The 21455-nt window shown below is 50.5% G+C and overlaps 1 protein-coding gene across 3 annotated transcripts in view; it reads left to right on the top strand.

Moving 5' to 3' along the window:
• The first annotated feature begins 3946 nt into the window (after nt 1-3946).
• Nucleotides 3947-21455, top strand: part of ITGA11 (integrin subunit alpha 11) — a 38756-nt gene continuing 21247 nt past the window's right edge. For all 3 annotated transcript variants that reach the window (XM_048956222.1, XM_048956223.1, XM_048956224.1), the window contains exons 1-5: nt 3947-4116; nt 9949-10060; nt 18748-18857; nt 20348-20439; nt 20733-20847. In XM_048956222.1, the coding sequence (XP_048812179.1) occupies nt 4065-4116; nt 9949-10060; nt 18748-18857; nt 20348-20439; nt 20733-20847 (481 nt within the window). In that variant the 5' untranslated portion in view covers nt 3947-4064. The remainder of the gene's footprint in view (nt 4117-9948; nt 10061-18747; nt 18858-20347; nt 20440-20732; nt 20848-21455) is intronic.

Raw genomic sequence — 21455 nt, forward strand, 5'->3', positions numbered from 1 at the left:
CCCAGCTGTGCCCAGGGTGCTCACAGCTGCTGTGCTGGGTACCACAGACTATGGGGTCCCTGTGTTGGGACCCCAACATCGCTCCCCACACTGTGCTGCAGGGAATGCTTTGGTTAGAAAGGCAATGGGTGAGGAGCTGAGTGCTTGGAGCCCTCCGGATGGCTCCCTGGGGCTTTTAGCCTGTCTGTCTGAGATCTTCCTTCTTGCTGCCTGCTTTCATTTCCAGCCTCGTGCTCTCAGACGACTTAAGGTTTCCTGGCCTGGTGCAGAGCTGCTAATCCCTGGAAGAGCATGGCTTTGTGTTTACATCAGCCTTTGTTTTGGACAACCGACTCTCCAGGGCTCTGAGCTCAGCCGGCCACATGACAGCCAGGCGTGGCAGCACCACGTGCACCTCATCCCCCCATCCCCAGGTGATCACCCCCTGCCCACCCCTGAGACCCCCTAAAGGGGGGTTGGGCTTTGTGCTGAGCACCCCCTGCCCCATCCCTCCCCATAGGGGAGGAGCAGCCTTGGGTACCACGTTGCTCTCATCCCAGGCAGTTCACTGTAGAACACACCGTGCGACCCTATCAGCCCTTCCTCTGTTTGGATTTGGGAACTGGGGGTTTTGTTTTCATTCCTGGCCTCTGTTTACATTCCTTGTATCCTGGCTTAGTCCTTCTGTAGCTCACAGAGTGGCTGTGTCCAGTGAATGACACCCTCCTGAAGGTCAGGAGAGAGGAGGTGGGAAGGCTGAATTTGGGGAAAAACTGAGCACGTGTGGGAAAACATTGGGAATGTGTGGGATGAGTTGTAAACACAAGGGGAAGTAAGTTCAAGTTGTCACCACACCGGGCTGTGCTTTTAGCTCTGGAAGGATTGTGGGGTGGGAGCTTCAGCAGTGACCCAGCTAAGATTTAGGGGTGGCTGCTGAAGTTTATTTGCAGGATTTTCCTTGTAAGAGGTGCACAAAGCCTTGCTCAGTTCAGGATGGGACCTGGGGTCATCCAGCACTGCCTCCTGGCTCTGAGTGAGGGCACAGTCAGCACAGCTTTCTCCTATCCAGATTTCTTAAGAAGCCCATCCAGGGTTGTTAATGTGGGGAAGACATGAGATCTTCCCTTTGGGAATGGCTGAGAAACATTGTGTCACTCCCTGTGCAGCTCTGCAGCCAAGTGAGCTTGCTGCCTGGATAGAGGCTGCCCTGCTTGCTCTCTCCTTGCTTCCTCCCCGCCTGCAGCAGCACTGGGTGAGGTCCTGCTCTCTGCAGGAAGGGCTGAAGGAAGCAGAACGCTGCTCAGGTGCAGGTTCAGTGCTGGGATTTGCTTCCCTTGCTAGAGGGATGGGTTTAACCTCAGGAGCGTCTGGATGCAGAGCACTGATTACAGCGTGTGTGGATCTTGGTTTGCACTTTGTCACGTGTTGGCCTTGCAGGGGCAGCATGAGGTTTGGGCTGTAAACCTGTGGCACCTGAGCCATGTGTCTTCATGGGGCTGCAGCTGCCCTCCCACACCAAAAGCTGTTGCTTTGCTCTGATTTCAAGGCAAAAATTTCCCCTCTCACTTTCTCCATCCATTTGTTCCTGGCTGCTGGAGGGCCCTGAGGACTCCATGCCACTCACGTGGGGTTGGGTTTGGTTTTGCAGCACAGTGCAGTGCCTGAGCAACCAGCAAGAGCGATGCTGTGTGCACCTGCAGGTGCAGCATCCCTGCTCTGAACACCCCTGCCTCCAGCAGAACCCAAAGTGAAGAACCCCATCATTGGGACTCGCTGAGAGCCAGGCACAGATCGCAGCACATCTTTTCCTAGTGCTCTGCCAAGTGGCTGTGCGGGGCTGGGGAGGGATGTTTGTTTCCAGCCCCACTGGTCTCTATTGGAGATGGCTGTTTTGCCCTCCCCAAAATGCTCCCATTGCAGCTGGGGTAGGAAAGATGTCAGAAATAAAGTGATGGCAATGAAAAATAACCTCCATCAGCTGCCTGGGGCTGTGTTCTGCCCCTGGGCACTGCTTTGGTGTACCCCCCCCCCCCCCCTTCACCCTTTCTCTGCAGGCTGAGATTTTGGAAAGCACTGAGTTGGATAGACCAGAGCTCAAATTGCACTGGGATCCAAGAAAAAGAAAAGGAGAATAGCACTTAATGTAAGCCCAGTTTTTGGCTTTTTACAGGATTAATATCATATGATGAATAGATGAGATTTATCTGCTGTAGGCTTTTTGGATGTTAGAGTCCTGCTGCTGAGCTTGCAGCTGGAATATCACGGGATGTCCCATAATAACTTTGCTTTCCTCAAATAACATTTTTGCATGGGGGTGAAATGCCATTATTTCCCTATTTCCTTGTTTGTGTTTTCCCATCTAGCCCTTCCACAGACAGCTGTTTACATTTTGGGAGCATGACATCAGTGTTAGCACAGCTCTTCTCCTTGAACCCTCGGCACTTGTGCTGGGGAAGCAGCACTGAGACGCAGTGATGTGCCGCAAATGGCTCCAACTCAAGCTAATGAGAGACCCCAGGAGATGTGCAAGCTGCTGGTGGACAGCTGATGGAACAGAACAGGGCTGAAGGAGAAAGATTCCCCAGCTCAGTGCAGGTTGGAGGGGAAAATCCCAGGTTCAGCTCTGTAACCATGCTTTGGGGATGAGCAGCAGTGCTGCTGGGTCAGGAGATGCTGCAGCACCTCTGCTGGGCTGCACGTGCTGGGGCATCCCTGGTGCTGTGTGAAACACGAGGCTCGTGAGCAGGGAAATGTCTTGTGCTGTTTCTGACGCCCTGGAGAACGGCATTTGTGCCTGGGAGAAGCAGGGATTGCTCTGTGCTCGTGTTGTAGATCTCTGCTTATTGATGGAGATTTTTAGCGTTACGCTCTGCTCCCTAAAAACCCTTAACTTTCACCAGACCAACCCTGCACTCTGCTCCCTTCATCTCTTGCTGCCCCCTGAAGTTCTGTTTTTTTTTTTTCCCTTTCAGATTAAGGTATGGGAGGGACAGCTGGCAGGCATGGTTAAGAGCTGAAAATGTTTGATTTTGTCCAACAGCATTTTGCTGTGGGAAGGGGTGCAGTGCAAACAAGCTCAGAGCATCTGCATTTATGAGACAGTTTGGATCCCACTACTGCTTTGATCTCTGTTCCAGACATGTGTCCTCTCCCCCTGGTGCCCCAGAATGTATATATATATGGGATGGAAGGGGGAGTAGGAAAAGGAACTGCTTCTCCTAGGCACTCCCTTGCTTCTAGAGGAGTATCTTGAGGAACTACTTCTGCAGCCCCCAGGCTGTCTGCCAGAGAGTTGGCAGGCAGGGATGCTGCTGGTTGGAGCTGTTTCAGATCTTCCCTATCAGCTGGGTGGTAAGAGAAGTGTTGGGCACACCTTGGTCTGGTGGAGCATGGTCTGTGCAGGTAGCAACTCCCTTGGATTGGAAGAAAGGTTTGGAGGGGACTTTGGGGTCTGAAATTAAACCTGCAGTGCTGAGTGCATCCTCCACAGGTCGCTCCCAGATCTGGGGAGGGAGGAAATATCACCCAGAAGATGTTGTGTAGTATGTTTTGGGCTGTCGAGCCCACCTGGAGGTGTCAGGGCTGTTGATGACAATTCTCAGGGAAACCAACCCAAGGGACATGCAGAGTCAAAGCATTCCGTAGTGCCTGGGAACAGCCCAGGAGATGCTCCTTGGTGCACTGCTGCTTTGCTCCCATCCCCCAGTGGATGTAGTGCCTGAAATGGGGTGACAGCACAACAGTGCTGACACCACCATCAACAGTGGCCCCGTGCAGACTTTTTGCCTCCAGTCCCATTGAGGCACGGGGATCCTAGAAGCATGCCATGGGAGCACAGATCCCATCCAACACAGCCCCAACCCTGACCCGATCCCTAAAGGGTGCCGTGGCCGCGTGCAGGCTGTCCCCTCTCCTGCTGTACCTCCTCCAAGCCTCACTCGTCCCTCCCACTCCCTCCCAATGCTCGTCTGCTGTCAGGGAGCAGGGGAAGGCTGGGGATAAGGAAAGGGCTTTCTGAGCAGGGCTACCACTCTGGCTGGGTGTCTCCGGCAGATGCGCGGGGCCGGGGAGCCCCTGGTGCTCCCATGGACCTTCCCAGCAGGATGCTCCTCGCCTGCTCCCTCTGCCTCCTGCCCGGTAAGAGCCCGCTCCCCTCTGTGTCTGGGAAAAGAACTCCTGCTGGCTTAAGCAGAGGGAAGGAAGGTGTTTGGGAAAGCCCAGCTTTGATGGGGCTGTTGGAGCAGGAGGGAGGGAGCCGGGTGCCTCGGAGGCAAGCAGAGAGTTAGTTAAAAGGATTGGAGTGCTTCCCCATCGGGGGTGTGGGCACAAGTGGGATTAGTCAAGCAGCTTTCTGGAGTATAGAACAGAGGAGAAATAAGTCCCCTAGACAACAGGACCTTTTTACCTTGGGTTAATTTTTGCATCCTTCATCTAGCTTATAATGTAACTTACCCTGTTGTGTGCGAAGTTGCTATGCAGAAGAGAAGTGCCTGGGATTAAAGAAGTGAAGGTCTTTAGGTCTGTGTCTTGCTTATGGATGTGCTCCTGCAGCTCTGCTTGCCTGGGATGGGGCAGAGCTCAGCCCATTGCTGCCTGCTTGCAAGAGTCTCCATCCTGCTGTGGTTGCAGCTGGCAGCTTCCTGCACACAGCCCAGGCTGGGGCTGCTCAGCTTCAAAGTGAAGAACAGAGCTCGCTCCCACTACCAGGAGCACTGCCGGCGGCCGCGCATCCCCGGCAGCACCGAGAGCTAATGCCACTGTAAACATTTCTAAACATCCCAATGGAAAGCAAGCCAACACTTTCTTTTTTGTTTTCCTTTTGTTTTTCTCCTTGCTAATAGTGCTGGATGATTTCAAGCCAGCCGCGGCGGGGCTGCTTTTCTGTGCCTAATGGGGACCATGTGTGCATGGCTCGCATGGCGGAGGGCGCGGGGCTGCCTGCGTGGAGCTGCGGGGCAGAGCGCTGCGGCCGGCCGTGCTTACGTGGGCAACAGAGTCCCTCAGTGAACTCCTCTTAAAGAGCTGCTGCTCGTAGAGCTATTATAGAGTGAGCTCAGGGCTGTGGTAAATCTGTGTTTCTGCTTTGGGCTGAATAAAAATCAGCCCTCGGGTTGAGGTTTCTGCCCGTGGGTATCGTTGTCTGTATGGTGACTGAGGGGGATGGTGCTGCTGCTGGGGGTGACAGAGATGCAGGAAGGGTTAACACTGCTTCCATCACGATGTGGTGGTCTCTGAGCCCAGCCAGACCCAATGCTTCGTGGCTGTATTTCAGTGTATTTTGCTGAGGACTAACTCAAAACAAGCCATGCGAGGGCACTGAGCTGGGATGTGCGCTGTTGGGAACTGTCCCTTTGCTGTGCAGGCAGCCACTGAGTGTTCTGTTGGTCTGCAAGGCATTCACCTGGGCTGGGAGGCCCTGAGACACCGCCATGTCCCTGGTGCTGGTGGGCATGGGGCATCCTTCAGGGGTTACTCAGTACTGGGGGCATCATGGTGCCCGGGGGCCACCAGTGCCATACATCCTGTGGACAAATAGCTAAAATCCAGGCCGAGGGCTTGCTGCAATAAATCCTCCAGGCACAGGCTGTGTTGCAAGAGAGGTGATACTTACACCATGGGGACTTGGTGTCTGAGCAGATATGAAGATAGACGACTTCTTCAGGAAGTCATCCTTAGATGCAATAATTTCTGTCATTTCACAGCATGCATTTGTTTTCTTGCATTAGTTTTCTTGTTCAGAGAAGGCAAGTCAGCTCATCCCTTCACCAAAGAGCCACCAAATGGTAAAACTCTCATGCTTGCCTTGTGGGACATATTTGGGGTGGTTCAGGTGGGGTCACAGGGGACCTCCAGCAGTTGTGCCTAAGGCTTTGCTGATGGGAACTAAATGCTATGTGGCTGCAGAACCCAAAGATCAGGGCTAGAATGTCCCACACCTTGAGTCCTCCATCCAACAGCCAAGGTTTGGCCACTGGAAGTCAGTGGGCAACTTGAATGTGGGAAGTCAATCTCCATCCCAGAGCCTTATGATGAGCCTCCCATTGCTCCCTAAGCAGCTCCCCTGGGAAAGGAGCATTTGGAGAGCAGCTGATATTCATCCCCCATGGCTAGTTGTGTTATTCCTGGTGAACACATTGCAAATGAATAATCAGTGTGTTCCTCGATGCTGTTAAACATGGTCTGCTGCAATTAATGCAGCCACACAGCTCCTCCCCTGCTTTTGGGGGGCCAGAAAGCTGAACTGTGGAAGCACAAGGTACTGCTGTAGCTAGTGCCCTGGGGCTGTTTGTGAGATGTTTTGTGGGTAACCAGGAATGTTACAACACATGCATCTGTGATGACTGATCTTCTGTTCATCCCCAGTATTCCCTGGCTCTCTATCTGTGGCAGCCACCGAGCTCCGTTTGTTTCCTAATAACTGATGACAAATGCTGGCTTTGAGATAGAGACCTGGATAGGAATTTGGTGCTTTCAGTGTTTCATTCTGCAGAGTTTGATAGAGGCTGAGGCTGGAGGGAGGCATAGGAAAACGTGGTCCACCCTGTTTCTCCTTGGAGCCTGCTAGCTTTTGCCCAAATACTCCATATCAACCTCAAAGTCTTCTCTAAGCCGATCCAGAACGTAAGAGTAAACAGTATGTGTGACAGATGGATTGCAGAGCAGTGTCTGATGCCACCAAAGCCCATGCGGCAATGGGGATCTCGTCATGGGAGCCTGGCTGGCTGCCCTGGACGTGCTGGGGTGGTGTGGGTCACAGTGGTTCAGTGGCAGTATCTTGTGTGTGCAGTCCCATACTATGGAGGTTGTCTTTCCTGCATGGATTTGGGCAATAAGGAAAGGGATTGGTGCAAGGACAGCTCTTGGGCTAAAGAGCCCAGAGGTTGGTCTTCACCCTATACTTCCACATTGTCCTAAGCTGTGACGGCACTAGCTTTGGGGGTGCCCTCAAAGTAAGAATGAATTTATTCTAGCAGCTCCTCTACTCAGCTCTGATCTCCTCAGATTGACAGTTTGCAGCAAAACAGCGAGCAGCAGCCACCAACTTGGGGCACTGTGGCAGAACCTTCACCCACCCCATGGGGACCAGGGGTAGATAGGTTGATGGTTGGACGATGGGTGGATGGTTGGGCTAGATGATCTTAGTGCTCTCTTCCATTGCTTATGATTCTATGACCCAGCTGGGGGCACAGGCACAGATTTGGGCAGGAGGAAGGTGCAGAGACCGTGAGAGCATCCCTGGCACAGGAGTGGCTCAAAGCTGCACAAGGAGGACTTATTTTAATTCTTTCTGGCAGCAAAGGTGCCTTTTTTTCCCAAGCATTGTTCCTCAAATGTGCTTTATTTCCCCCCCCCTTTCATTATTTGACCTGACAAGAATCAAAAAGTTTCAACTCAACAGAAGTTCCAGTTCGGAAAGGAGGTATTTGAGGCTTCCTGCCTTGGCGCGATCGCAAGCAAAACATGTGGGTTTTGGTCACATATTTATGACAGTGATGTCACTTCTGACAAGAAAATGAGGCTGAGCTCTCTGGGTTGCTAAATCTCCTTGACAACCTTTCAGAGAAACTTCCATTAATTTAAGCCGGCTTAAATCTTGACACATTTATTTTCTTTCTTCCTACCTCGAATGCACCCACATCTGTCTGCTTTCCTGAATTCCTTCCCTCCTGTGTCCACATACCAGCAGTGTTGCCATCCATTGTCTGGAAGCTTTCTTCCTGACCGGTTTGTTTTTCTGCCTGGTACCTGCTGGAAGCATGGGGCATGCTGGCCATCAGAGCCCACATCTATCTCGCTGCAGCTTTGGGAGCCAATGGGTTTAAACTATGGGATTGGGTCAGGGTTAGCTGCAGTCCCTTATGTCTACACAGACATTATTTATGTTAAAAAAAAAAGAGCTTTAGGGTGCTTTTAAAGAGCAGGAGCAGCAGATTGGAGCCCTAGCAGTGCTGCAGAATGGGGTTTGGGCTCCTTGGGTGGGTGGTGGTTTTTGCTGTCCAAGCACAGCTCTGCTGTTGTGGTCTCTTTCTTTCCATCCCTGCTATGGGACTCGGTGGAGACATTTGAATATGGAGAGAAAAAGATCCCAAACTGCTGAGTTCTAATACCTCAATCACTGGGGAGGCATCCCAGGAAAATGTGAATGCTGAGAGCAGCAGAGCTGCACCCCTCCCAAGGATTTCAAGGGGATCAGTAAGGATGGGAGGGAATGTTTTTACCATTCCTTTCCTTTTTTCCCCTTCTTTTCCAACCCTAAATGCGATCTAACCAAGCTCAGCTCCCAGTCTGGCTTCCCCCTTCATATTGCCTATCATTTGGAGCAGCAAACCCCACAGGAAACTGCTTTTCACCTTCACTCTCTGCATGCATGCATTAATTGGCCTACCTCACATTTCTCCCTGTTTCTCTCTATTCAGAGACTTTTGTGTTCTATGAATTGCTTGCACTCTCGGTACTTTTTCTTCTCCAGGCTGCCTCTTGCAAACAGCTCAGTTGCTCTTTATTTCTCCAGGAGCCCAAAGCTGTGCAGTGCATCAGAGCAAAGAGCCATAGGATGGGTGTCCCCAACTTCTCCCACCATTCCTGCTCCCCATAACCTTCTGCTTTCGTGCCAGCTGCACTGACAGAAGAAAATGCTCCTTCAGTGCAAAGCTGGAGGATGTTCTCACCCCCTGTGTGCCCTTCTGTCCCTCTGCCATGCTCTGTGCCTGCTGCTCGACTCCTGCATGTCTCCAGTGGGCAATGGTTAACACGAAGGAGGTTTTGATTTGTTTTGCAATGTTAAATCAGGTCAAACTACCACAAAATGTGCTGGCTCTCATTCTCCCCAGTCTCCTTTTTTTTTTCCTTGCTTTCTAGAATTTCTTTTTGTAGGATTATAAAGCTTCTTACCTCAGCTCTCCGTTGGCAAGGCTGCGTTTCTCTGTTTATCAAGCCAACATTGCCAATTTGTCACTATGACTGCAAAAAAAAAAAATAAAATCAGGTTTAATCCTAACATTCCTACCTACAAAAGCACTTTCCATCCTAAATTTCCTGCCTGGGAAGCAGTTTCCCAACCTCTCCTGTTGACAACCCCTTTGTTTCTGTATGAGTACTGAACGTGACCCTTCTGCTGCCTCTAAAGCTGCCTTATGGGCAATGCCAGGATCCTTGATTTGTGGCAGGCTCAGTGGTCCAGCAGTTACTTGCTGCCTGGAGGCCAACAAGCTGGGGTGTGCTGAGTGCCTCCCTGCAGCACAGCCACACCAGCTGTAGAAAGGGGAGATTTTGACTGGATATAAGAAAAGGTTTTGTGTTTTTGTGGGTTGATAATAAGGATAGTGAGGCACTGGCATTTGTTGCCCAGAGAGGTGATGAATGCTCTGTACCTGCAGACACCCAAGGTCAGGCTGGAGGAGCTGTGGGTGTCCCGTTCATTGCAGGGGAATGGGGCCAAATGGACTTTACATGTCCTTTCCACCTCAAGCTGTTCTATAATTGTTCTCCCTGGCATCCCCCTGGTGGCATCAGCTTCTGGTTGCATGTGAGATGTGACTCTAACTGTTGTCTCTTTGGTGCTGCAAAGCCCCTGGAGAAGGCAGGAGGTGGTCAATGGGGATGGCTGTGTGCTGGAATGCAGTCTCACATCTACATCCTTCAGTGGCTGCAGGAGGGGTGGGGTGAGTGCATCTGGGGTCTCAGCCTCCCTTCGATTGCAGGTCGTCAAGGTGATGCTGTGCCACCAAGCTGCTGTGATGTGATCAAACTAGTTTTTTGCCATTCTGGACAATGGTGTTGGGGTTGGAGGCAATTCTGGAGAGCATCTGTGTTCGTACTGGGGCAGGCTATGTGGGATATCCGCATGGATGGGGCTCCACACAGCTCTGGTTGACCTCTTCTGGGTCAAGGGTCTGACCACCCTTGCTGTAACAAGTGCTTTCTTTTTCCATCTCTGCACTGTGTTTAATGGGATCCTTCTCTCCCCAGGGCTCAGTGACACCTTCAACATCGACACCAAGAGGCCCAAAATCATCACTGGCTCTAAGGATGCGTATTTTGGCTACACAGTGCAGCAGCATGACATTGGGGGCAAGAAGTGGTGAGTGAGTACTGAGAGGAGGGGTCTACAACACCCTATGGGAACGTGCCTATCTCCTGCTCCTCCCAACCTGCCGATCTGGGGCAGGCATTGCTCAGGCTCCATAGGGTAGCAAGGTTTGGTGTTGCAAGACTTAAGCAAGGTTTGAGACTGGAAAATGCAAGATTTAAGCAAGGTTTGGTGCTGGATCCAAGTTATGTGCACAGAGCAGGGTTTGCAGGTGCTGCAGGGGCTCTCGTCCCACTCCAGGCAGGTTCACAGCTCCCCAGGGCTGCTCAGCCTCCAGCACTTGTTGGAAACCCATCTGGGCTTTGGGTTAGGGCCATCCCATCTATAAAATGTTATAGAGTTTCCACTGAAGAAGCGATGTCTGCAGAAATTATCAGAGCTGCCTGCTGCAGCTGGGATGAGTTTTGCTCAGGTATTGGAGGATGGGGTAGAAAGATGTTGCAGTCCAGGAGGCCACCCCATCCCCATGGCAGAGCTGGGTTCTGAGCATGTGATGTAGCCCCCAGGGAGTTCATGGCTGGGTCTCCTCCAAAATATGGTCATGCCTAGCACTGGAGCATCCCTATTGGTGCACCCCAGTGGTCCATGAGCAGGTTTTCACATGGCACTGGGGACCCTTTCCATCCTCAGGACTCTTTCCCCGCTGTCCAACTTGCACTTGAACTTAAACCAGGAATTCCTTCACCCTTTCTGTGCTTGAAAACATGGCTATTTACCCAAAGCAAGGCTTTCTTGGAAGGATAAGGAATTTTGGGCAACCTGCCAGCAGGGCTGATCATGGCCAAAGCCACCGGAGCAGGGAGTGAGCACAGCCATGAGGCAGCTCCTGTAAATAAAGGACGTTCCAGCAATTCCCTCAATGCACAGCCTGGGAGCAGCTCACTGTGCTGCTGCCTTGCTGGGAAGATCTCATGCATGGTCTGGCTCCATGTGATGCTGGGGCACATGCCCCTGCAGCACAGCTGCTCTGAGCCCAAAGGAATTGCTCTTTTAGCCCATTTTCTTGCCTTAAACTCTCACAGACTGTCTGCATTCAGGCCACAACCCAAACAGAAGCTGTGCTGCTGAATGGAGGTGCAGCTCTCGCCCCACCAGCAGTGCCAGAAGGGAGGCAGAAACTTGCCAAAAATGTGAGGCTGGGGCTAAGCCTAGGAAAGAGCTGATCAGAGACTGCAGTTCTTTGAAGCAGATAAGGAGCAGGACAAAATGTCTCTGCCATCACATTCCTACCTCTGCTGCTCTACTTCTATTTTTCTTTTACTCCTTCAAGTGCCAAAACCTCAGCGGGGAGCAGTAACCAGTGAGGATGGTGTGTGCACTCAGGTGCCATCCTGTTCCTCCAGTGACAAAGTGACATCCATTTGAACCCTATTGTAGGGGTCCTGTGTTAGTATGGGGTTGGGCTGGGTGCTCTCCATGGGTCCCTTCCATCCCCTCCAATTTTGTGACAGTGGTAGCAGGGAGCCAGCCCAGCTCGCATGTTCTTCTCCCACATCTCCCATGTCAACATCTGCCAGCACTTAGCTGTCGTTTTCATAGAATCATAGAGTAATCCCAAGTTGGAAGGGACCCATAAGGATCGCTGAGTCCAACTCCTGACTCCACAAATGACAAAGTTTTTCTCCACCGCATGAAGAAATAGATGTTCTCTGCCCTGGGTAAGCGTAGGCATATACATAAATACAGTGTGTATTAGAATGGGCAATTACATAGTATAACATGTCTATTAAATGTGCACGTCATTAAAAATGAAGCCATCGTGACTCACTCTGGTTAAAGGAGAAATGACTGAACAAACAAAATGTCTGTAGTATGAACCAAGGACACAGAGAGCCATGTGATAATCATTGCGCAGAGTCTCAGCCAGGCTGGAAAGCTGCCAGGTGCAGAAGGAATGGGAGTGATATGGCAGAACTGTGGCTAGTGGAAGGCAGGAGTAGAGGCAAGCAGCACCCAGGAGCTCAGAGGAGTGAAATGGCTGTGTCTGAAATGTAGCTCCTTCAGGAGCAACGGCTCTGACAGCGCTCAGCCATACAGCTGCCAAATATTGGATGTGGAATCTGAGGAGTTTGGCACCTCTGCTCCAGTCTGAACTGTTTTAATGCTGCTTTTGGCCATCGTGGATGGCTGCAGGAGGATTGCAAAGCAGCTGATGTATGTGTGAGCGAGAGTATAGGAATATTTATGCGTGCGTACACAAATGTAATTCTGCAGGTGTATTTGGAGTTGTGGCACTTTCCCTCGCAGTAGCATCCAGACAGCTTGCACGTGGGGCTATGACAACAGCTCTGATAGTGGAAAACCTGGGAGGAAAGAATCCCGATTATTAAACTCTGGGGGAAGAAGCAGTTGGAAATGCGCTGCTCCAGGAGCTCTCTGCTTTGTGGGGTCACGTTCCCTGCTGGCAGGCAGCAGTGCCTCCCAGACCTCCCTCTTGCTGCTTCTCTCCCTTTTTCACGAAGCTGGAGGTGTGAGCTGTGCTCCAAGTGTGCAAATGGAAAAAATGACAGCAGGCTCCCAAATCTCATCCCAGTGTGCGCTGAACCAAACTCTGCGTGGATCTGGTGTGGGTCTGAGCATCCCACAGCCCTGTGCTGGTGCCTCAGGTAGTGTTGTGATACTCACTGGGGTCAGTGCTTCCCCTTGAGACGTGGGCAGAATTTTGGGGTTGATAGAGGTGCTTTAGGGGTTGGGTGATGGCAATGTCCCGAAGAAGTGAGCTGCTCCTCTTCTTGCACTGTGCCATGCAGTTTAGGAGTATTCAAGGTGTGGATAGCATGAACCCATACAGGCTTGTTGCTGTAGGTGCATTTATTTGGGAAAAGTAAGGATGTTCAAGCACGGAAATGGGGAACTGAGCATTGGCACAGGCAGCTCAGGGCAATGGTGGATTCACTGTTCCTGGAGGTGTCCAAGAACCATGGAGATGTGGCACTTGGAGATGAGGTCAGTGAGCACAGTGGGATGAGTTGGGGTTGGGCTTACAGATCTGAGAGGTCTCTTCCAATCTTAATGATCCCATGAATCTCAGCAGGCACGTGTATATCAAATACGGACCAGAACTGCATGGAGTTCAGAGGGAAATGTTGTTAGAGATCCCTTTCCCAAGTGCTTCTCTCAGCTCTCCATCACTTCAGCATCTCTGGAGCTCTGTGATGCAGCAGGCCCAGCCCTGCCGCCAGATGTTCTGGATTACCCCCTGCTGGCTCCAGCTGGATGTGGGGTGGGGGCTGGGGCTGCAGCCTCACAAAGCCCACCCTGATGAGATTAGCACTGTGCTGCCGACCCAGACGGGACTTTCCACTGCACCACCTGGGAGGGATTTATAGGGAAAGGCTGAAGGCAGGTGTCTGCGGCAGTGTGCGCAAGTGGGGAGATGTGAGTGGGCTGGGGGCACTCTGTGTGTCATCTGAGTGTGCTCCCAGCCAGAAGCCCCAGCTGCCGCCCTTGGCTTTCCATCATGATATTCCAGACACCCACATCCTTTTCCCCATCTAAATAAAAAATGTGAGGCTGGGAGGAGGTGGCTGTGCCACGGGGCAGCAGGAGCATCGCTGCTTGCGTGCTGAGTGTTTCTAGCTATCCAAAAAAATGAGGCATGAGGAGAACTGGCTGTGGAAGTGAAACATTGTGAATAAACATCCATTAGCCTTCTGAAGCCATAAAAATAATAAATATAGCATTCTCAAGCAGGCTGGGAGCGGAGCTTTGCTGATGCTGCTGGCGAGGTGGCGTTGTCCCAAGAGCATCACCGACTGCTGCAGCTCGTGCTGCTCTGAATCCTGTGTGACATGCAGTGCTGCAAAGCTCTGCTCTGCTGTGGGGTTTGGACCTACAGCAGCAGAAGGGCCTCTAGGGATGAACCCCCCCCCCAGTGCCCACAGAGAGCAGCCCCAGCAACAGACGTGACGTTTCCAGTCTGAGCACTCGTGAGGGAAAAAGGAGGAGGGAGAGGAGAGAAAAGTCTGCTCGGTGGATTTAAAGCTGTAATTGTGCTGATCTGGAAAAACAGTTAAAGGGTTTGCTATTTCCCTACTACTGCGAGGCTTTCTTGGCTGCAACTCTCCTGTGGTTTGGCCAGTGCCCGAGTGCTGGGATTATTTTGGTGAAAGGGTACATAGCTGCAGAGCATTCCTTCGGCGCGGGGAAACGTCTGCTCCTGGCGCTCCCTCCCACCGTGCCGGGAATGGGGGATGTACTGCAGCCCCAATCTACTCCTGTGCTCAGTGGGCTTTAACTGTGAGAACCCCAGGGCTCTGCTGGTAGCGTCGCCAGGCTCCTCAGGGCTGTCCCAGGGCTCCATGGAGGACATGGTATGTTAGACATCCTTGGAGAAAATCTTTAGACTGGTTCTCACCAGCTCTAGAGATGGATGGCATCAATCACAAGCTTATGCCCTACCATTTGTATTTATTATAATAATTATTATTATTATTTTTGTTTTGAAAGCCTTTGGTTCAGCTGAAAAACAGTCCCTTGTGATCCTTGTGGCAGGTCTTGCAGAAGGGAGGACGAAGTCCTCCTGCAGTGCTCATGGGCGCATTCTTTCAGCCTACCTCAAATCTGGGAGGAAAAGAGGAGCTATAGATACCGTGCAGCTGATCTTTATGAATGGAGGTGATGTTACTCCCTCCTATCCCATATTGCTTGACCATAAAAAGGCTTTTGTGGTCATTTCTTTGGTGTTTAGGATTGGGTGGTCTCGGAGCGCTGCACAGCAGCAGGGTGGAGCCAGTGACCTAATGGTGGTTTGGGAACCCCCAAGAGCATCGTTTTCTGGTGATAATGGGCAATTAGGGAAAGCGAGAGGCAGTCAATGAGAGCCAGTGTCAGAGATCAGGGTTTGCTTTGGAAACTTCCAGTAGAAATCAGTGCTGGGGTCAGGATGGACGTGGTGCCTGATGCCCCAACCAGCCACCCCAAACATCATGGTGGAGACCCGCAGCCCAGGGGCCTTGCCTGTAAACACTCCTGGGTTGCCATAGCCCTGCATGAAAGGAAAAAATTACACCAGGAAAAACAAGAAAGTATCATTATTTCTGACCACAGTATTCTGCGAGTTCCTCAGCCGTGTTCTGCAACACACCCATCGTACACTATTTTAGGGAGAACTCTGCTCATTTTGCTTCTTGCAATGTCTACAGGACTGCTGTGGCACAAAGGACGGCTGCATGGCTTGGTCTTTGGCCCCATGTCCTGTTGGAGGCCCCTTGCCATTGCAAGGCTACAATGGGTGGAGGTGGCGGGGCCATGGGATGCACACGGGGCTGTGCTGGGTATTTAGGAGCATCCCCTCCCAGATCAACCTGAGCAGCTGGTTGGACTGCAGATGTGTTTATCTTTCATTTTGCAGTGAGAGGGCCAGCATAGAGAAAAATATCTCAAAGTCCCTTCCCCTCCTGTGTCCAGTCCAAGCTGCCACAAACCAACTGAAAGTTTTCCACTGCTGAACTCTCCCTTTCCCGAACCCCTTTAATAACTTCTTCATCCAATCCCATCTTGAATAAATTAAGTACAAGTGAGTTTGCCTTGCAGGAGATTAAGTGTCCCATTGATTGAAAAATCCTGTGAAAAGCATAGTTTCTTCTCCATTCCTTCCTAATCCCTGCATTCCCAGATCACCAGTGACACATACCTTCTTTTCCTGACTTCTTTCCATTTAATCAAAACGTCCTGGGGGGCTCGGAATGAGCTTTGCAACCTCTCTATGCTGTGTGGGGAGTCGCTCCCTTAAGTCATAAGGTCACAGGGGGCTCCCAGGCATCCTTAATTTGAGGTGCAAAGCAGTGATCACACTTCTGCCTGGAGAGAGGTGAAAGGGATGAGCTCTGCGACACGTTCTCCATTGGAAGAATGGGTTCTCCAACCCTCAACACCTTCAAATCACAGCTGAATGGCTTTTGGGAGGTGTGCTCCAGCCAAGCATTGCTTCCTGGGTTCATTACTGAGATAACCTGCATGAATTAATGTCTGTGGTACAGGAAATTACACTAGGTAGTTTGGCTAAGGGGAGAAAAAAGAGAAGCATGGTTTGGCACCGAGCAGCTGGGACTTCAGTTGTTCCAGACACCGCAGTGCTGCTGTCTTTCAGGTTTTGTGCTACCACCCATGTTCCCATGCAATGAAACCGTTTGAAACAGTGCAAAAAAACCCCACCAAAACAAAACAAAAACCCAGCAACAACAACAAAAAATTCCTCCTTGAATGCTCAGATTTGCATTGTTTTGGTGTTTGATGTGAGCCTCGCGTGGTTTGCAGCCATGGCTCGTGCAAGACCATGAAGCAGGACAGAGCATGGGTTTAATGGTCTGATAAAAGCACAGATCCAGAAATTCAATTCTTACTGCATCATCTGAGAAGACACAACGTGGGCATTTCCACCAACATCGCTGTTTTCAGCTTTTTTCCCAGGGAAGAATGTTAGAAATATGTCCTCAGTCATGTTGCTCTGAGCGGTTTATGCGCTTCACATTAAATTCCTTTTTTTTTCTGCTTTTGTTTTCTCCATAAGGACCGCATGAAAAGGAAGGCGAGGGAGGCGTCGTTTGGTTCTTGTTTGCTCTTAAATCTTCCTTTATTAGCCAAAGCATGATGCAAGGCTGCTGCTCTGGGCTTTGCAGAGGGCTTTGCTTGCTTAGGACCACTGGGAGTGCTAGGGGAGAATTTGAGGTGACCCAGGGTTGCACATGGGAAGGGATAGCAAGGTGCCCTCATTGGATCCCAGTCATTTGAGATAGAGCATTTTAGGAAGTTTTGTCATTATTTTCTTTATTTATGGAGGAGAAGAAAAAAAAAAAGAACTGTTTAGACCACAAGTTTACAAAGCAAGATAAAGGGAGGGGTTGGTAACCTGCAAGCTGGCATCGCTGCCTTGGGGAGACATTCCCCTGACCCCACAGCCTGCGCCATCACCTTCCCAACAGCAGCAAAAGCCTCCTCCTGAGCTGCCAAGTTTCCACAGGAGTTTGACAGCTTTGGCTAATTAATCCCTTCTATTTAACCCGAGAGGGAAAACAATGCCATTGTCTTGGGAAGGCAAAAAATCTGTTTTGGTGAGCTTCTCAACCCCTGCCTGCATTTCCGCTACATTTAGGGCAGTGGCTGCAAGTATTTGGGCTTTCTTTGAGCCTGCAGGCGTGATGTAGGGCTGGGCAATGGGTGGGATGGGCTGCCCTGCCATCACCGCTGTCTCTTGCTTTACAGATTGCTGTCGAATGCTGGTGATTATTAATTAACAGATAATGTGATAATGGTGATATGGGAGTATTAATTAGCTCAGAGATGCCCAGGTTGGATTTTCCCATGGGGAGGGTAATTCCTGGGCTGGGGAGCACATATCCTGCAGTCCCAGAGGGATCCTGGACACACTGCACAGGTGGGCCACCAAGGTGAAGGTGCTCCAAGTTCCTGTTAAATCCCATCTGTGTTCAGCTCTTGGGTAACGAAGAGCAAACAAATGAGGATCATCCTTTGGGACGCCTCAACATTGACTTCTTCTCATCTTTTCTGTCTTCCACTGCAACATCTTTTCGCATTTCGCATTCGTTGCCTTCTCTTTTTCTGACTGTAATAATGTGTGGGCTAGAAGCAGAGAGACACAAGCAAACTCCTCCTACATGTCCAGGAGAAGGTACACAACCTCTGGATGCCATTGAGCGTGGTTCCAGATGGTTGTTATTTTATCCTAATTAATCTCCTCGTTAGCAGCGAAGCTGTAAGACAGGAAGTATTTCCGTGGGAATCCTTAAATACTTCTTAGATTTTGAAGGTTTTCGGTTGGTGAGCAATCCCATTTAATAGTGATGGAATAAAAGAATGATTGCTTACTGTCTTTGTAGAGGCAGTGTTTAAAAAAAATTACCGAATCTGGCCTAACTGGGAACATCTGTGCTGGAAAACAGTGGCTTTGCCAGCTGTTGTGTAGGGCAGCTCAGAACAAAAGAGGTCCTGTGTGTTCAGCAATCTGGATGGGGATGGCTGCATCCACCGATGGGTTCTTAAAACAAAATGCAGTGGACTAGATTTATTTTGGGCTAACACGCTGGGAGCAGAAGGTGCCAGAAACCCGTGGTTCAGGTTATTTTTGAACTGGCCTGGAAAAAAAAAGGGATGAATTCCTCAGGTCCTGCTCTTCTCCTCCTTCGGTTTGCTGCTTTGTTCCAGTCTGGTCAAGTCCACAAGAAAGTGAGAAAAATGCCTGCAATGTCCCAGACGAATCCCACAGCCTTTCTGGCACTATGTGTTTCTATCAGCTGATAAACCTCTGCTTATTTCAGTGTACAGATGGATGCCCAGCATCCTTGCCTGCCCCTGAGCTGGTTACCACCGGACCACTGTGGGCTGATCATAAGTGAGCAACCCCAGCATGGAGCAAACCTCCGGAAAATTCACTTTTTTTTACCTTTTTAGTGGAGAATATTCCCCATGCACCTCAATGTGAGTCACAGTTACCTTTTCCTTTGGGTATCAGGCAGTGCTTCCCAGCAGCACTAAGGCACATGGCCAGTTTGTAGGTTTGCATGGGACTGGTGGGGACCGGGTCTGATTTTGCAAGAGCCAACAGATGAAAATGTTTTGACCACATCCTCGCACGGAAGGATTTCTTTGTTTGTTTTTTTCTTTCCATTTTTCTGACAAAATGTCAGCCCTGAGACACTGACAGGTGCCTTTTTTTGCAGGCTGGTTGTGGGGGCCCCCTATGAGACCAATGGGCAGCAGAAGACAGGAGATGTCTACAAGTGCCCACTGACCAGCGACGCTCACAGCAACTGCACCAAGCTCAACCTAGGTACTGCATCCCAGGGCACGAGGGGTGCTGGGTCATTATTTCAGGTGCTTGTGTGACTCCTGGCCATGAGCTTTAAGCACCAATGGGATGAAATGAAGCAAGTCAGGATGGAGTTAAATAGTTGGATTTAGTTAACAGAGCTTAAATTGTTTGATTCATTTGGTCAGGAGAAAGTCAGCAGTGGGTAACGACCACCTCACACACCAGCAAAGAGCAGGATGTCCCAGGCTGGGGGATGAGTTCCCCATATTGCCCCATGTCAGTGGGAATGTGAGAGCCTGGGACTTTCCCAGGGTCTTGAGAAACATCTCTGGGGCTTAGGGGCAAATTCTCGGGTGGTTTCACAGCAGAGCAGGAGTTTGCACTTTATTTATCATCATTATTCATCTGAACTGTTATGGGTTCCTACCAGAGCTGATAAGAGAGAAGGATCTTTGGCTCATCCACAGTGCTTGATTGATTGGAAGCAAATAGGGTTTAGTTTGAAAACATTGTGGTTTCTTATTATTATTATTATTTGTTTTGTTTCTTGAGAACTTCAAGATTTTTCCAGTGAATAAATCTCTCGTGTAAATCTGAATTTTGCTAAAAAGCAAGCTTTTTCCATTGGAAACAAGTTTCAAATGAAAAAAAAAAATCCGTTCAGAGAGCACCCTCTATTTTTATTATTTTGACTACTTAGCACTGAGGCCACCTGAGTAAAAGCAAGCCCAGGGCTGCCCTGCAGTGACACCAGGCATTCCTGCATGGCCAAGAGAAGGACAACTGTTGGCTGCCACAGGAGCCAGCAAGGCTGGCAGGAGCATCGCCCCGTTGTCTCCATCATGCCCATCATTCCCGTTTTCCCCAACATTCCCATCGTCCCCATCATCTCCTTTGTGCTCATCATCCCCATTGGTCCCGCTTTCCCCATCATCCTCATCATTCCCTTTGTCTCCCTTTTCTCCATCAGCCCCATGGGCCCCACCTGGGTTCCCAGCCCAGGTCAGTGGGCATCAGTGAGGGTTAAGTATCCTCAGCTTGGGTGGAGGTTGTTTGGACGAGCTCGTGAAGCTGCACTGGGGGAATGAAAGGGTTAGACGGTGTTTTTGTCAAAGCTAAGTGCTATTCATGTTAACCAAAATAAAGGGTTGCCCCATGGGCCGTTCCTGGTTTCTGGACTGTGACATGGGAAATGAAAGAAAGGCACAAATATAAATGCATGCTGGCCCAACATTAAAGGATGAGATGCTAGAGCTGCTCAGAGGGGTTTCTCTCCTAAGGACTTCCTACGTAAGAGTCTGTGACTCACAGTTTCATTCCCAGAAGACGTTTCTCTTTGTTTGTTATGGCAAGCAGGAAAAAAAAACAAACAAAAACACCTTATCTTGACAATCTGCTTCAAAAACAAAAGGGAAAGCACAAACTCTGCAGCTCTCCGTGTCCCTGGCACCCATGGCAGGGATGCTCCATGCAGGCAGGCAGCAGCTAACCGTGTCCTCTCTCCAAAGGAAGAGTCACTCTGTCCAACGTGTCCGAGCGCAAGGACAACATGCGCCTGGGGCTGAGCCTGGCCACCAACCCCAAGGACAGCAGCTTCCTGGTGAGAGTGGGGGGACTTTCTGCTATGCACATGCATGAACGCATGCAGATAGGCTTGTGCACGTGTTTATATGCATGTTTACAAAGATTTGCACGTGTGCAAATGCTTTCCCAGCTCCCAGCGTGCCCTGTTGGTGGTTCAGGATCTGGGTGGCAGGCAGCTGCAAGTCTGCATGGTGGTGATGCTGGTGGGCACGGTGATGCTCCAAGCGATGCTCTGATCTCCTGCTTTCCCACACAATGAAAAAGTGCCATTCCCAGGACCATCCCTGATGCTGTCTCCTGTTCCCCCAGGCCTGCAGCCCTCTCTGGTCCCACGAGTGTGGCAGCTCCTACTACACCACTGGGATGTGCTCCCGTGTCAACGCCAACTTCCGGTTTGCCAAGACAGTGGCCCCAGCGTTGCAAAGTAGGAGAAACTCTTGTGTGCCCTCTAACCCTCCCTGCGTGGGGTTGGGACTTGATGTTCTCTAGAGGTCTCTTCCAACCCCTACAATTCTACTGTGATCCTATGCTTGAAGCTAGCATAACTTTGTGCTCCCTGAGCACTTCGATACCACTGAGCAAACAAAGCTCTGTTGGTGCTTGAGAGAAGGCGAGATAGCAAAGGAAATTATTGCAGGGCAGTGATTCAAAGGGGGTTACGAGCACAGACATCTGGTAAACATTTTCCTTCTGACTGACACCCGGGGAAGACAAAAATACCTTATTCTTCCAAAAGCAGAATGAAAAAGCATCCAGAATATTTTATCAGCGCAGCTCAGAAGGCAAAATAGGGAAAGAATTCAGCACTTGGCCACACAAAACAAAGAGCTCATTGACTGGAAGCTAAATAACCTGGCCCCAATTTGTAGATTCAGGGGCATGATTTGATTCTGAGATATTAAACAAGCTTCCTGGCTTTCCTGTGGGTGGTGGGAAATTGCAGAAGGCTGTCCCAGGGTCTCAGCTCTGCAAACGCTCCTTTTCCTCAGCCTGGCATAAGAAAAAAACGGGGAGATTTGGGTGGTGGAGGAG

Source organism: Lagopus muta, chromosome 10, assembly GCF_023343835.1.
Source record: "Lagopus muta isolate bLagMut1 chromosome 10, bLagMut1 primary, whole genome shotgun sequence".
NCBI classification, from domain to species: Eukaryota; Metazoa; Chordata; class Aves; order Galliformes; family Phasianidae; genus Lagopus; species Lagopus muta.